This window comes from Elephas maximus, chromosome 3, assembly GCF_024166365.1.
Source record: "Elephas maximus indicus isolate mEleMax1 chromosome 3, mEleMax1 primary haplotype, whole genome shotgun sequence".
Taxonomy (NCBI): Eukaryota; Metazoa; Chordata; class Mammalia; order Proboscidea; family Elephantidae; genus Elephas; species Elephas maximus.
Window position 1 is genome coordinate 8,027,933 of NC_064821.1, and position 13,890 is coordinate 8,041,822.

A 13,890-nucleotide genomic window follows, 5' to 3' on the forward strand; every position below is an offset into this window, starting at 1 on the left:
GGAACGATCCCTCCTGATAACATGTTCGAAGTACATGAGACAAAGTCTTGCCATTCTCGCTTCTAAGGAACATTCTGGCTGTACTTCTAAGTCAGATTTGTTAATTTTTCTGGCAATCCATGGTATATTCAATATTTTCCGTCAATACCATAATTCAAAGGTATTGATTCTTCTTTGGTCTTCCTTATTCGTTGTCCTGCTTTCGCATGCGTATGAAGCTTGGGTCAGGTGCACCTTAGTCCTCAAAGTCGCATCCTTGCTTTTCAACACTTTAAAAAGGTGTTTTTCAGCAGATTTGCCCAACGCAATGCATCATTTGGTTTCTTGACTGCTGCTTCCATGGGCATTGATTGTGGATCCAGGTAAAATGAAATCTTTGACAACCTCAATTTTTTCTGTTTATCGTTATGTTGCTTATCGGTCCAGTTATGAGGATTTTTGTTTTCTTTATGTTGAGGCGTAATCCATACTGAAGGCTGTGATCTTTGATCTTCATCAGTAAGTGCTTCAAGTCCTCTTCACTTTCAGCAAGCAAGGTTGTGTCATCCGCATAACGTAGGTTGTTAATGAGTCTTCCTCCAATCCTGATGCCCGTTCTTCATATAGTCCAGCTTCTACGATTATTTGCTCAGCATACAGATTGAATAGGCATGGTGAAAGACTACAACCCTGACGCACACCTTGCCTGGCTTTAAACCAAGCAGCGTCCCCTTGTTCTGTCTGAACAACTGCTTCTTGGTCTATGTACAGGCTCCGCACAATTAATTGTTCTGAAATTCCCATCCTTCACAGTGTTATCCATAATTTGCTACGATCCACACAGTCCAGTGCCTTTGTGTAGCCAGTAAAACAGAAGTAAGCATCTTTCTGATATTCTCTGCTTTCAGCCGAGATCTGTCTGACAACAGCAGCGATAGCCCTCATTCCATGTCTTCTGAATCTGGCTTGAACTTTTGGCAGTTCTTGTCTGTGAACTGCTGCGACCACTTCTGAATGATTTTTAGCAAAATATTCCTTGTGTGTGATAGTAATGATATTGTTTGATAATTTCTGCATTCTGTCCAATCACCTTTCTTTGGAGTGGGCACAAATATGGACCTCTTCCAGCTGCTTGGCCAGGAAGCTGTCTTCCAAATTTCTTGACTTAGATGAGTGAGCACCTCCAGTGCTGCACCTGTTTGTTGCAATATCTCAGTTGGTATTCTGTCAATTCCCGGAGCCTTGTTTTCCACCATTTCCTTCAGTTCAGCTTGGACCTCTTCCTTCAGTACCATCGGGTCTTGATCATATGCCACCTCATGAAATGATTGTGTGGACCAGTTCTTTTTAGTGCAGTGACTCTGTGTATTCCTTCCATCTTTTGTTGTTTCCTGTGTCGTTCAATGTTTTCCCTGTAGAATCCTTCAATACTGCAACTCGAGGCTTGGATTTTTCTTCATTATTTTCAGCTTGAGAAATGCTGGGCACGTCCTTTCCTTTTGTTTTCTAACTCCAGGTCTCTGCACATGTCATTTCAATATTTTGTCTTCTTGAGCCACCATTTGATATCTTCCGTTCAGCTCTTTTACTTAGTTATCTAGTGCTGCTTAACAGAAATACCACAAGCAGGTGGCTTTAGCAAACAAATTTATTCTCTCACAGTTTACGAAGCTAGAAATCCAAATTCAGAGTACTGACTCTAGGAGAAGGCTTTCTTCCCCTGTCAGCTCTGGTGGAAGGTCCCTGCCTCTTTAGCTTCTGTTTCTTCATTTCTTGGAGATCTTATGTGGCATGGCATCTATCTACCCCCTCTGTGCTTCCTTCTCTGCTCATCCTGCTCTTTTATATCTCTAAAGAGATTGATTTAAGACAGAGTCTACACTCATAGTGCCTCATTAACATAACAAAGAAAACCCATCCCAAATGGAATTATAGCCACAGGTATAAGTTGATTTATACTCATAGGAGCCTTTAGGACAGAGTAGAACTGCCCCATAGGCTCCAACCACAGGTATAGGGGTTAGGATTTATAACACATGTTTTCGGGTTACATAATTCAATCCATAACAATCTTCCCGTCTCAAGATTCCTATCTTAATTCCATTTGCAAAGTTTTTCTTGACATGCAAGGTAACATATGCATAGGTTCTGGGGCTTAAGACACCTCATCTTGAGGACAGGGTGGCATTATTTAGCTGACCACACACCCTGCCGGTCTCTGTTCCTAGGTCACCTTCTCCATGGAGCTTTCTCTGAGCCCCTGCCTTCTAAAACAGCCTCTGCACTTGCCCCTCTGGCCTCCCTGCTTCATTGTGCTCCACTACACTTACCCCAGCTGTGACGTTTCTTTTACTTGAAGATTTTTGCATCCGTGTTCATGAGAGAGAGTGGTCTGTAATTTTCCTTCCTGGTGATGTCTTTGTCTGGTTTTGGTATTGGGGTAATGCTGGCCTCATAGAATAAGTTAGGAAGTGTTTGCTTGTATTTTCCGAAACAGATTGTAGGGAATTGGTATCATTTCCTTTTTAAATGTTTGGTAGAATTCACTGGTAAAACTGTCTGGGCCTGGTGCTTTTTGTTTTGGAAAGTTATTAATAATTGATTCAATTTTAAACTAGCTACAGGCCTACTTGGACGATCTATTTCTCCTTGTGTAAATTTTGGTAGATTGTCTTTCAAGGAGTTGGTCCATTCCATCTAAGTTAGTAAATTTGTGGACCTAGAGCTGTTCATCATATTTCTTTATTATCCTTTTCATGTTCATGAGATCAGTAGCACTGGCTGTACTTTCATTTCTGATGTTAATAATTTGTGTCTTCTCTCTTTTTTCCTTGGTTAGCCTGGCTAGAGGTTTATCAATTTTATTGATTTTTTTTTTTAATAGCTTTTGATTTCTATTTCTGTTTTCATTTCACTGATTTCTGTTCTCATTTTTATGATTTCTTTTGCTTATTTAAATTTAATTTGCTCTTCTTTTTTGAGTTTTTGAAGGTAGAAGCTTAGATTACTGGTTTTAGATCTTTTCTACTATATGCGTTCAGTACTATAAATTTCCCTCTAAGTACTGCTTTGGCTGCATCTTGCAAATTTTTTTTCTATTTTTTTTTTGAATTGTGCTTTAGGTGAAAGTTCACAGAGCAAATTAGTTCTTCATTCAAAAATTTACACACAAATTGTTTCATGGCATTGGCTGCAAATTCCACATTGTGTTGACACTGTCCCCCTTTCCCTTTCCACCCCTTGCATCCTGCAAATTTTGATAAGTTGTATTTTCATTTTTTGTCTTTTATTTGTTTACCTTCTACCTCTCCTACTTAGTTTCAAGCTCGCAGAGGGCAGGGGTTTCTTCTGTTTTGTTCACCGCAGGAGCCCAGTGCCCCATTGGCATCCCATAGGTGCTTATCCATTGCTTTCGAGTCAATTCTGACTTGTAGCAACCCTACAGGACAGAGAAGAACTGCCCCATAGGGTTTCTAAGGAGTGCCTGGTGGATTTGAACTGCTGACATTTTGGTTAGCAGCTGTAGCTCTTAACCACTATGCCACCAGAGTTTCCCATAGGTGCTTAGCATCTATTTATTTAACAAATTGAGATATGCCTCTTAAGAGTTGCTTTCTTAAAACCCTGTCTTGCCCCTGAAGCCTGAAGTTTGCTTGCAGTTGGCAGCTTTGCCAAGCTGGATCCTGCTCACCACCGTCAAGCCCCCACACACACCCCTTGAGCCTATTCTTCCTGAAGACTTGTCCACCCTCCCTCCTTACCAACGCTGGGACCTTGGTCAAGGCCTGCCTCCGCCCCCCCCCCCCCCCCCCGCCCCAGGCCTTAATTATATCATCTTAAAATGGTCATAATGCCAGCTCCTACCTTCGGGGGCGAAGCTTGTGAGGATGATCTTGGTTGCTACACGACAGGCGCTTAGCAAGGTGTCTGTTCTTTCTGGAAGATTCCATCAAGTGTGGTTCTTCATTTTGGCCTCCAGAGGGTTTGCTGGCTTCACACCATCTCTCCTCTCCTCGCAGAAGTTCCTGAGCACGGTGGAGGAGACGTTCCAGTGCATCTGCTGCCAGGAGCTGGTGTTCCGCCCGGTCACCACCATGTGCCAGCACAACGTGTGCAAGGTGAGGGCGGCGCTCTGGTCCCACCCCTGCCGCTGCTGCCGCCCCCCTGCTCTGCTCCCATACACCCCAGGCCCTTCTCGGCCCCCGTGGCTGCTTACTGGGCTGCCTCAGTCACAGCAGCCTCAGATCCTGACACACCCCTGCTCAGAACCCTCCTACGCCTCCCCAGTGTCCAGGAATAAGACCGACTCCTCACCATGGCCCACAGAGCTGCCTGGCTGTCCCCTGCGCTCGTCCCCGACTTCTCCCATGTCACCTGACTCTGTGCCCTCCAGCCACACTGGCCTCTCAGCTGTTCTTTTCACAGGCTGTGGCGTTCCGTCCTTGGGCACCAGCCATTGGTTCTTCCTTCTCTGGAACATTATACACATGGACACACACACACCCCTGTGTTCTCTGGGGCTGGGGAACTGGCCTGCAGCCTGCAGGGAAGCTGCAGAATTAATGATTATTAAGTGTAACGTAAGAATCCCTGGGTGGCGCAAACAGTTAAGTACCTGTCTAGTAACCAAAAGGTTGGTGGTTCGAACCCACCCAGAGGCGCTTCAAAAGAAAGGCCTGGCGATCTGCTTCTGAAAGGTCACAGCCGTGAAACCCCTATGGAGCAGTTCTGCTCTGTACCCAGGGTCTTCAGGGAAGACAGACAATTAATGATTCTCCATTGTGATGTTAGGTTGGGGTGCAGAGGTGACAGGGGGTCCTGGCTTTGCCCTACAAGCCATGATCTTGACCAGGTCCTGAGACTGCTCTGAGCCTCAGCTGCCCTCAGTGAGAAGGGCCCTAACTATGCCCCCCCGGTAGGGTTGTCAAAAAGATGAAGCGCACATAGAGGCCCTAGGGGCAGCTTTTGGCACGATGTAGGTGCCGGGCAGGTGAGTGTGCAGGTGTAGGGCTGCCATGCAGGTGAGAGTCTGAGAAAGGTCTGGCACTGTAAACACAAGGATCTGTGGGGTTTCAGGGAGGCGAGATTTTGGGGGAGTCAGTCACGTGCCTGTCGTTAAATGAGGTTCGGGAGTGCCAGTTGCAAGGGAGACGAGGCAGTTGGCATGGATGTGTTGGTCCTTGCCACCATGTACAATTAAGAGACCAGTGTGCGAGGCGTGAAGGAAAAACCCTCTGACCCTCCGCTCATGCCCCAGAACTTTATTTTTTAGAAAAATATATTTTTGTTGTTGTTGAGACTATACACAGCAGACATATACCAACTCACCAGTTTCTCCATGTACAATTCAGTGACATTGATTACGCTCTTCACGTTATGTGACCGTTCTCACCCTCCTCTTCCAAATTAAAGCTTGGTTTTTTTTTTAAATCTGGTTTTTTTTTTTTTTTAATTGTGGTATAATACATAAAATTTGTCATCATAACCATTTTCATGTGTACAATTCAGTGGCATTAACTACACTCACCGTGTTGTGCAGCCATCACCACTATCCGCTTCCAGAAGGTTTGCATCTCCCCAAACAGAAACTCTGTACCCGCTCAGCAGTAACTCACTATTCTCCTGTCCCCCAGCCTCTGACAGCCGCTAGTCTACTTTCTGCCTCTCGCATTTGCCTGTTGTAGATAATTTCATAGAAGTGGGATCATACAGTATTTGTCTTTTTGCACTTGGCTTTCACTGAGCATAACCAAGGTTCATCCATGTCATAGCACGCGTTAGAACTTCACTTCTCGTTATGGCCAAGTGCGAAACTCCATCGGATGGATGGACCACTCGCTGTTTATCCATCATTTGTTAACGGACATTTAGGATGCCTCCACCTTCCGGGTACTGTGAATGGTGCTGCAGGGAACCCTGGTGTACGAGGTCTGAGGCCCCGCTTTTAGTTCCAGAACTTGGTTTTGAGCATGCATCAGAATCAGTTGTGCTGACCAGAAAGAACTACACTTTGTTTCTGGAATCAAGATGATAGGTTTTACACTGAAAAATAATTCAGGAGTTTTTAAAAATAAAAACCCAAAGCAACAGCCTAAGTCCAGTGCCTGAAGGAGCTTCGGCGTCAGCAGCACTCTTCACTGTGTTGGGGATTACCCCTTGACCCAGTTACCTGATGATGTCCTTCAGGTGTACATACCTGTGCCAGGTGTGTACCTACCTGTGTACCTTGTCTCATTCCTTGTCCAGTCAGGTGGGTGGTGTTGCCCCCATTTCTCTGACTGGGAAGTTGAGGCTCTGAGGGATGGTGGCCGCACAGTCTCTCAGCTCTGTTTCCACCTGGCCCTTCTCTCTCAGGCTTCCCTCTGTTTGGAAATGAGTTCAAATCCAGAGGTCTGACTTGGTGTCTGGCTTGGTCCCCGGCTCAATTCCTGGCCAGTGCACCTCACGTGCAGCCACCACCCATCTGTCCCTGGAAGCTTGCCTGTTGCTAGGATGCTGAACAGGTTTCAGCAGAGCTTCCAGGTTAAGGTAGATTAGGGAGAAAGGCCTGGTGATCACCTTCCCAAAACCAACCAGTGAAAACCCTTTGGATCACACAGTTGTGGTCCACGGGATCGTGGAGGTGGCGCGGGACCAGGCGGCGTTTTGTTCTGTTGTGGACGCGGTCGCCATGAATGGAGGGCGCTAGGTGGCAGCTAATAACAGCAAGACGACGCTTGGTGATGGGAGAGTGAAGACAGTCAGGGCGCATGCGGCCTACGGCACGTAAACACAATCGTCAACAATGTGACTGCAGAGTGCAAGGGTCCCGTATGAAGGTCAACAGGGTGGGGCGGGACCACTTGAGATACCCCAGGGTGAGCAGGGAAGGGGTCTCTGAGGAGGTGGCCAGTGGACGAGCCTACAAGTGCCAAGGCCAGGATGAGACTGGAGTCTCCGAGGGACCCCGCGACCCCTAGGCTGGCGATGCGCGGCAAGCGGCGGGGGACCCTGGGCATTGGAAGAGGTTGGGTCTTGCGCCCACCCGGAGGCGGGGGACGCAGGCGGCGACGTCAGCGTGGGCGGCGCTTCTCACTGCCGGCTTTGTCTTGCAGGATTGCCTGGACAGGTCCTTCCGGGCACAGGTGTTCAGCTGCCCGGCCTGCCGCTGCGACCTGGGCCGGAACTACGCCATGCAGATCAACCAGCCGCTGCAGGCGGTGCTCAGCCAGCTCTTCCCGGGCTACGGCAGCGGCCGGTGATGCCTCAGCACTTCCGCCCCGCGTCCCCGCGTCCCCGCGTCCCCGTCCAGGCCTGGCCCAGGGGCTTACTTTCTCGCCCTTATTTTGGTTTTAGTGGGCTTAACTTAAACGTGTAGTTTTCTCCACTCCCCTAAAAAGGTTTGTCTTCCTCGTCCCTTTTTTAATCTATAAATTTTCAGGAATCTATGTGTTACGGCTCAAAGAAGAAAGTTGGACTCGTCCGTATTTTGTTTTTAAACAGAAAGCCTGCAATTTTTCAGCCAAAAAACTTTTTTAAAACTTTTTTTTTTTTTTAAAAGATGGCATTGCATATTATTTCTCGCGAAGGGTGCCTACGTTCTCAACAGCAAGTTCTCAGAAGCTGCTGCCACCGAGTAAAGACGGTGGCTCGGCCACGCCGCCTGGAACAATCTTTTCGAGGTTTGTGGGTTTGGCCCCAAAGGTCCAGCGCATCTTCCCGACAGCGTCGTAGCGGACAAAACCCTGCACAGTGACTCCTGGTGGCGGGCCTGGGCATGGCCGTGGTCCAGCTGCCCACCACGAAGTGGCTGTGGGTGTCGCTTTCAGGATAAGAGGAGACACGGGATTGAGCCCTGCGTAAACTCGCCTTCTATAGAAGCCATCCCCTACCGGTTTGCTTCTGTGGTAAGGAGTCCACACACAGTGCGCACAGTCGGGCACTACAGAAACTACCTCCGCGGGACCCCCGTTAGCATCGGGGCCGGGCATCTGGCCGCACCGCCTGAGCCGGAGCCACTCGGAAGCCGACGAACGCACAAAGCCATGTCCAAGTGCCTTTGGGTCTTTTTTTTTTTTTCCCAAGATGGGGGCTGTTTGTTAGCACTGAAATGTTGAGATTGCCAATCACAATCGAAAACTGTGGTTGACCAGTTGTTCCTGAGGCTGGGAGGGTGTGGGGACGGTTTGCATTTTACTGTTTGACATGGAATTTTCAGCTTGGCAATGGGGAATTACAAGAGGGATTTTTTTGTTTTTGTTTTGGAGGGGGGATACTTTTCCTAAATGAAATTTTTTTGTAGTTACTGTACATGTATCAAGAAAGATATAACTTAGGGTTTTCAGCCGTTGTGTGTAATTTTTTAATTTTTGAAATAGTTTGTTCATTTTTCTAACTTTACCAAAGTTTGCAGCTTATACCTCATGTAACAGGGATATTTTAATATCAGATAACTGCAGACAAACTGGAGTGCGATATTGTTTTAAGAGGTTTTTTCTTTTAAATTTTTCTTATGATTAGGTTGTTAATGTATCCGGGGGGGGGGGGAACAAAACAGCAATCGTGGGTAGGCTTTTTCTGAAATGTTGAACATTCTTTGTCCGAATTTTAGATCCTCAGAATAAATAAATGTCTTTTACAGACGCAGTTGCTCATGTCTTCTCATTGCAGATCGCTTTGTAGCTTGCTGTGCACTTTTGTACCCATTATTTCGTTTCTTTTCATGTAAATTCCTGCCTCCCGTTTTACAGATGACAACACGGAGATCCAGAACTTCAGAAGTGGTGGGTGACAGCTCGTGGCCAGTGCATTCTGACTGCCAGCTGAGGACATGTTGAAAAAAACCAGTTGCCACGGAGTCAACTCTGACTCACGGTGACCCCGTGTTTGTCACAGTAGAACTGTGCTCCACAGAGTTTTCAGTGGCTGTTTGCAAAAGTAGACTTTCAGGCCTTTCTTCCGAGGAACCTCTGGGTAGACTTGAACTTCCAACCTTTTGGTTAGCAGCTGAGTGCATTAGCCATTTACGTCACCTGGGGACTGAGGGACTCCAGGAGATTTTGGTCCTTCCCCTTTCCCTTAACAGTTTTGAGCAAGGGTCGGCAAACTACAGCCCAAAAGGCCAAATTTGTTCCACTGCCCATATGCTCCACGCTGGGTTCTGGGCCCGTATTTTGTAAGTAAAGCTTTATTGGCACACAGCCATGCTCATTTATTTACGTATTGTTTATGGCTGCTTCCTGCTGTAACCAGCAGTGTTGAGTAGTTGTGACAGAAACCGTCTGGCCCACAAAGTTAAATGTATTTACTCTGTGGCCCTTTACAGACATAGGCTGCTGACCCCTGCTCTTTCCAGCAGCGCGGTCCAGTAGAACTTTCTTCAATGATGGAGAAATTCATGGAGCCACATGTAGCTGGCAGCTTCCGTATTGGCTGGTGCGGTTCTGGCGAATGGGGTGTATAATGTCTAGAGTGAAAACTGCCAGCTCTTAGGAAAAGCAAAAGCCTCTAACTTTGCAAAATGGGGCATGTGGAACTTTCTAGAATCGTACTGTCGGCCAATCTGTTTCTAGTGATTCAGAGTCTTTCTTCCCACTTTTTTTTTTTTAATTAAGTATTTGTGAAACTTACGCAGAAGTAATCACAATATCGAGCATATTTATTTCCTGAGTTTTTTTTTTTTTTTTTATAATAACTTTTATTAAGCTTCAAGTGAACGTTTACAAATCCAATCAGTCTGTCACATATAAGTTTACATACATCTCACTCCCTACTCCCACTTACTCTCCCCGTCTTGAGTCAGCCCTGAGTTTTTTTTTTTTTAATAACAGCCTTATTGAGATGTAATTCACGTACCATGTAATTGACCCATTTAAAGCATACACTTCAATGGCTTTTAGTAAATTCGCAAGGTTGTGCAGTCATCATCGATCCCTGATCCAGAACACTCTCATCCCCTTTAGAAACCCTGTACCCGTCAGCAGTCCCTCCCCACACCCTCGTACCCCCAGCTTCTGGGAACCGCTCATCTTTGTCTCTGCGGATTTGCCTGGTTTGGACACTTCATATCAGTGGAATCATACAGTATGTGGCCTTTTGAGCCTGGCTTCTTTTGCTTGACATAATGTTTTCAAGGTTGCTCCGTGTTGTAGCGTGTATCAGTGCTTCATTAGTTTTCATGACTAAATAATATCACATCGTATGGCTGCTGTTTCTGCTGGGTGCAGTTGAGTAGATTTCAAGTCACAGCCACTGCACGTGGTAGAGTAGAACTGCCCCATAGGGTTTCCTGGGCTTGATCTTTACAGGAGCAGATCGCCAGGTCTTTTCTCCCGCAGAGCTGCTGGGTGGGTTTGAACCGCTATCCTTTTGGTTAGTAGTCAAGCGTTTAACCGTCATGCCACCAAGGCTCCTATTGTATGGGTGTTCCACATTTTATTCTCTTGGTTGACTCTTTAATGTAAATTTTTTTTCCTTCCCTCCACCTCTCCCAGGTTACCAAATGAATGCATGTTCCTTTTAGAAAACTTGGAAACTGAATATGTGAAGGAAAAAGTCAAAACACACAATCCTGCCACCCAGAGGGTTAACATTTTGATGTACCTTTGTTCAGGTTTTATTGTATATGAGTCAGTGTTTGTTAGGTACCTATGATGCGGCGGCCATTTTGCAGATGAGGAAACTGAGGCACAGAGGGGTTAAGTGGTTTGCCTAAGGATGTGGCAAAGCCAAAGTCCGTATTATTTCCATGTACTTGTTTTATATATTTAGATTCGAAGGACTAAATGAGGGTGGGACTATATATGCCACTTTGGGCCCTGTTTTCTTCTGAATACAATGTTTAAGTAGCCACATTGTCTAGCACCATTGCAAACAGACGTGACCTGTGGTCTTGGTGGATGCATACTTGCATATATCTGTGTGTCAGTGTGGAACATAATACCCACGTGTGTCTAGCAAAGTTTGCTTGGAGTCAGATGGAATGTTAGAATTTCTCCCCCAATGTATTTTTTAACACATGAGAAAATGTATCTTTTCAGCCATCCTTATTTCTTATGTAGTGGACCTACCCTTAAGCAGGAGGGGAAACTTGGTACAGCACTAGATGTTTCTTGGCTCCATGTTTTGCCTGTCTGGTCAGGTGAAGGATGAGGCGGGGTCATGAGCTGGGCTCTGGCTCTGCTGACCAAGGGGCCCTTGGGGGTCAAAGATGAGTGCCACAGAGGCTCCTGGCTTGGAGAGATCCCCAATCACAATGCCCTGCCCGTGGAGACCAGAAAAAGCAGGACGTTTAGGTGAGTTTCCCCCCGCCCCCCCGCTTTCCCCAAGTTAATTTGTCCATTTAAAAATTCTGAGTGTCCTTCCTACTTTTGTATGTTGTTAACTGCCGTTGAGTCGGCCCCCAACCCATGGCAACCATCCCTTTTTATAGATGCCTGAAATGACAGGGACTATAGTTTTTTCCTTTTCAATATGCAAGTTTTCAAACAAGTTGAAAGAAGTGTATAGTGAGCACTCATATACCCACTATCTATACTCTACAATTGTTAATATTGTTTATCACATAACGGTGGTTGTGAGCTGCCATCAAATTGGCCCTAACTCATGGCAACTCAACGCATGACAGGATGAAATGCGGCCGGGTCCTGCGCCATCATATTATACCTATTGCCTTCGAGTAGATTCTGACTCAGTGACCCTACAGGACAGAGTAGAACTCCATAGAGTTCCCAAGGATCGGCTGGTGGATTTGAACTGCCATCCTTCTGGGTAGCAGCCATTTAGCTCTTAACCACTGTGCCGCCAGGACTCCCTGCCGTCATATTAGATGCTGTTAAAAAATGTCTCCCTAAACAAAATCAGAAAGTTGACAAGCTATTTTGGTCTCCCAATTAAAAAAAAAAAAAATACAATTTGAGAGTCTGTGAAATCCAAACATGTGGAATTCAGTGTCTTAATGGATAAACTTAGAAGTAGAAAAAAAAGGCTTGTATGGGGGAAAATCCATTATTGTACTTTTGATCATGACTGCATTCCATTTCTGCCTTCCCCGTTGGATAGGGGGTTCCTTGAAGGTACCCACTATTTCCTGTTTTTAAAATTAAATTTTTTAACTATATGGGGACTATGTGAACATGGTCCCATAAGAATTTAAAACATCAGAGAACAGATTCGAGTCCCCTCTGACTACCTCTTTTTACCAATTTGGAACTCTTTCCCTTCTCCCCAAAGGTTAAATTACTCTGTGCATTTACACCCTTGAACTCTGAGAAGCCACATGATATTGGTTCATGTGTATTTGTTTCCATGAAATGTATCTTGTTGAATACAAAAAATCTGGGTATTTCTGCAGCTTGCTCAACAACATGCCTAGGAGTTTACTCCATGACACTACATAGAGGTCTGCCTAGTTTTCAATTGCTACATAGTTAAGTATTTGAGTAAGGTATGTCACAAATTGTTTACTTCAGCCCCACTGATGGATATTTAGAGGAGAACACTGGAAACAGTTGCAAACAGGGCTGTGCAGCAAACTTTCTCTGGAGGAAGAACCCTGGGTTGTCCTTGCCATCAAGTTGGCTACAACTTACGGCCACCTTGTGTACAGCAGAACAAAATGTTGCCTGATCCTGCACCATCTATCTCCCTGATCATTGGTATGTTTCAGTCCATTGTTGCGGCCATTGTGTCAATCCATCTCCTTGAGGGTTTTCTTCATTTTTGCTGACCCTCTGCTTTACCAACCATGGATGTCCTAGAGGCTGATCTTTGCAGATGACGTGTCCAAAGTAAGCGAGCCAAAGTCTCACCATTCTGCTTTCTAAGGAGCATTCTGGTTGTATTTCGTCTGACTTGTTTGTTCTTTGAAACTTAAACTGTTATAAGAAAATGTCAAATGATCCAGAGTGGCTGTACTGAGTTATACTCCTGTATAGAAATGGGTGACCACACCCTTGCCTGGCCCAACTCACAGTTAACAACATTGTTATTACTACTACTAATTTCAATTCAATGCTTACTACGTACAGCCACAGGGTCAAACCCTTTACCTGGGTCATCACACGTAATCCTGGCAACTTTCCCAGGAGGGGGGCGACAGGCCACACTACCGTCAAATCCATTTCACAGAGCAAACTGAGGCCCACTCACAACGAGGGGTGGGGCCCAGGTCTGAAAGCACCAAATTTATCACCTCCCATAATTTTTTTTTTTTTAGGGAACTCGGGAAGGGGATCTAACTTTATTCCAACCACCTAGCCTTTTGCAGAGGTTTGTTCATTGTGAGGGAAACGAGCCTGCCGGGGTTGGGGCGGGGGGTGTTCGCTTGCTTCACTTCCTTATTTCTCAGTTCCCCTTTGCAAAATAGGTTCGTTGGTACTTCGCAAATTGCAGCCCAATATTCCGGCTGCGGGTCTCGAACCCTCCACTCCGCGCTTCCCCGGCTCGGTGCTGATGTTGTGCGGGGTCTCACGTACTCAGCGGCCGCCTGATAACCAGGGCGACTTGGCAGTGATTGGCACCTGCCCCAGACAATCCGCGCCTCGGGCTGACCCCGCAGCCAATGCTCGCTTCTCCCGTGCGGCCGTTGGGCGGTCCTCGAGGCGGCCTTGTCAATCTGAGGCTTGCCTGCCGTCGGACTGGTCCCAATCTCCTTGGCTGGCGGGCGCCGCCTCCAATGAGAGCCTTGCCGGTCAGCAGGCACGTGGGTGGGCGCCGGCGTGTCCCTGCCGACCGACCAATGGGGACGCGATTCCGGCAGCTGCGCCCGCCCAATGGAGGTCCGCGGCGGGTGGGCCGTGCGTTGTTGATGGGCCCGGCGGAGGGGAGGGGCGGAGCTGTCAGCGGCAGCCAATGGGCGCGCGGGCGTGGGTTGGCGGACCAATGGCAGCCGGGGCGGTGCTGACGCTCGGCCTCATAAGCCCCGCCCGGGGC

General features: G+C 46.8%; 1 protein-coding gene across 3 annotated transcripts in view; it reads left to right on the forward strand.

The window, feature by feature from the left end:
- The window catches only part of UHRF1 (ubiquitin like with PHD and ring finger domains 1), a 46,206-nt gene extending 37,750 nt beyond the window's left edge, over positions 1-8,456 (forward strand). For 2 of the 3 annotated variants that reach the window (XM_049876483.1, XM_049876482.1), the window contains exons 16-17: positions 3,999-4,097; positions 7,074-8,454. In XM_049876483.1, coding sequence (XP_049732440.1) covers positions 3,999-4,097; positions 7,074-7,220 — 246 coding nt within the window. In that variant the 3' untranslated portion in view covers positions 7,221-8,454. Of the gene's footprint in view, positions 1-3,998; positions 4,098-7,073 lie in introns of all 3 variants that reach the window. The other variant, XM_049876481.1, reaches the window with a different exon arrangement.
- The last annotated feature ends 5,434 nt before the right edge of the window (positions 8,457-13,890 follow it).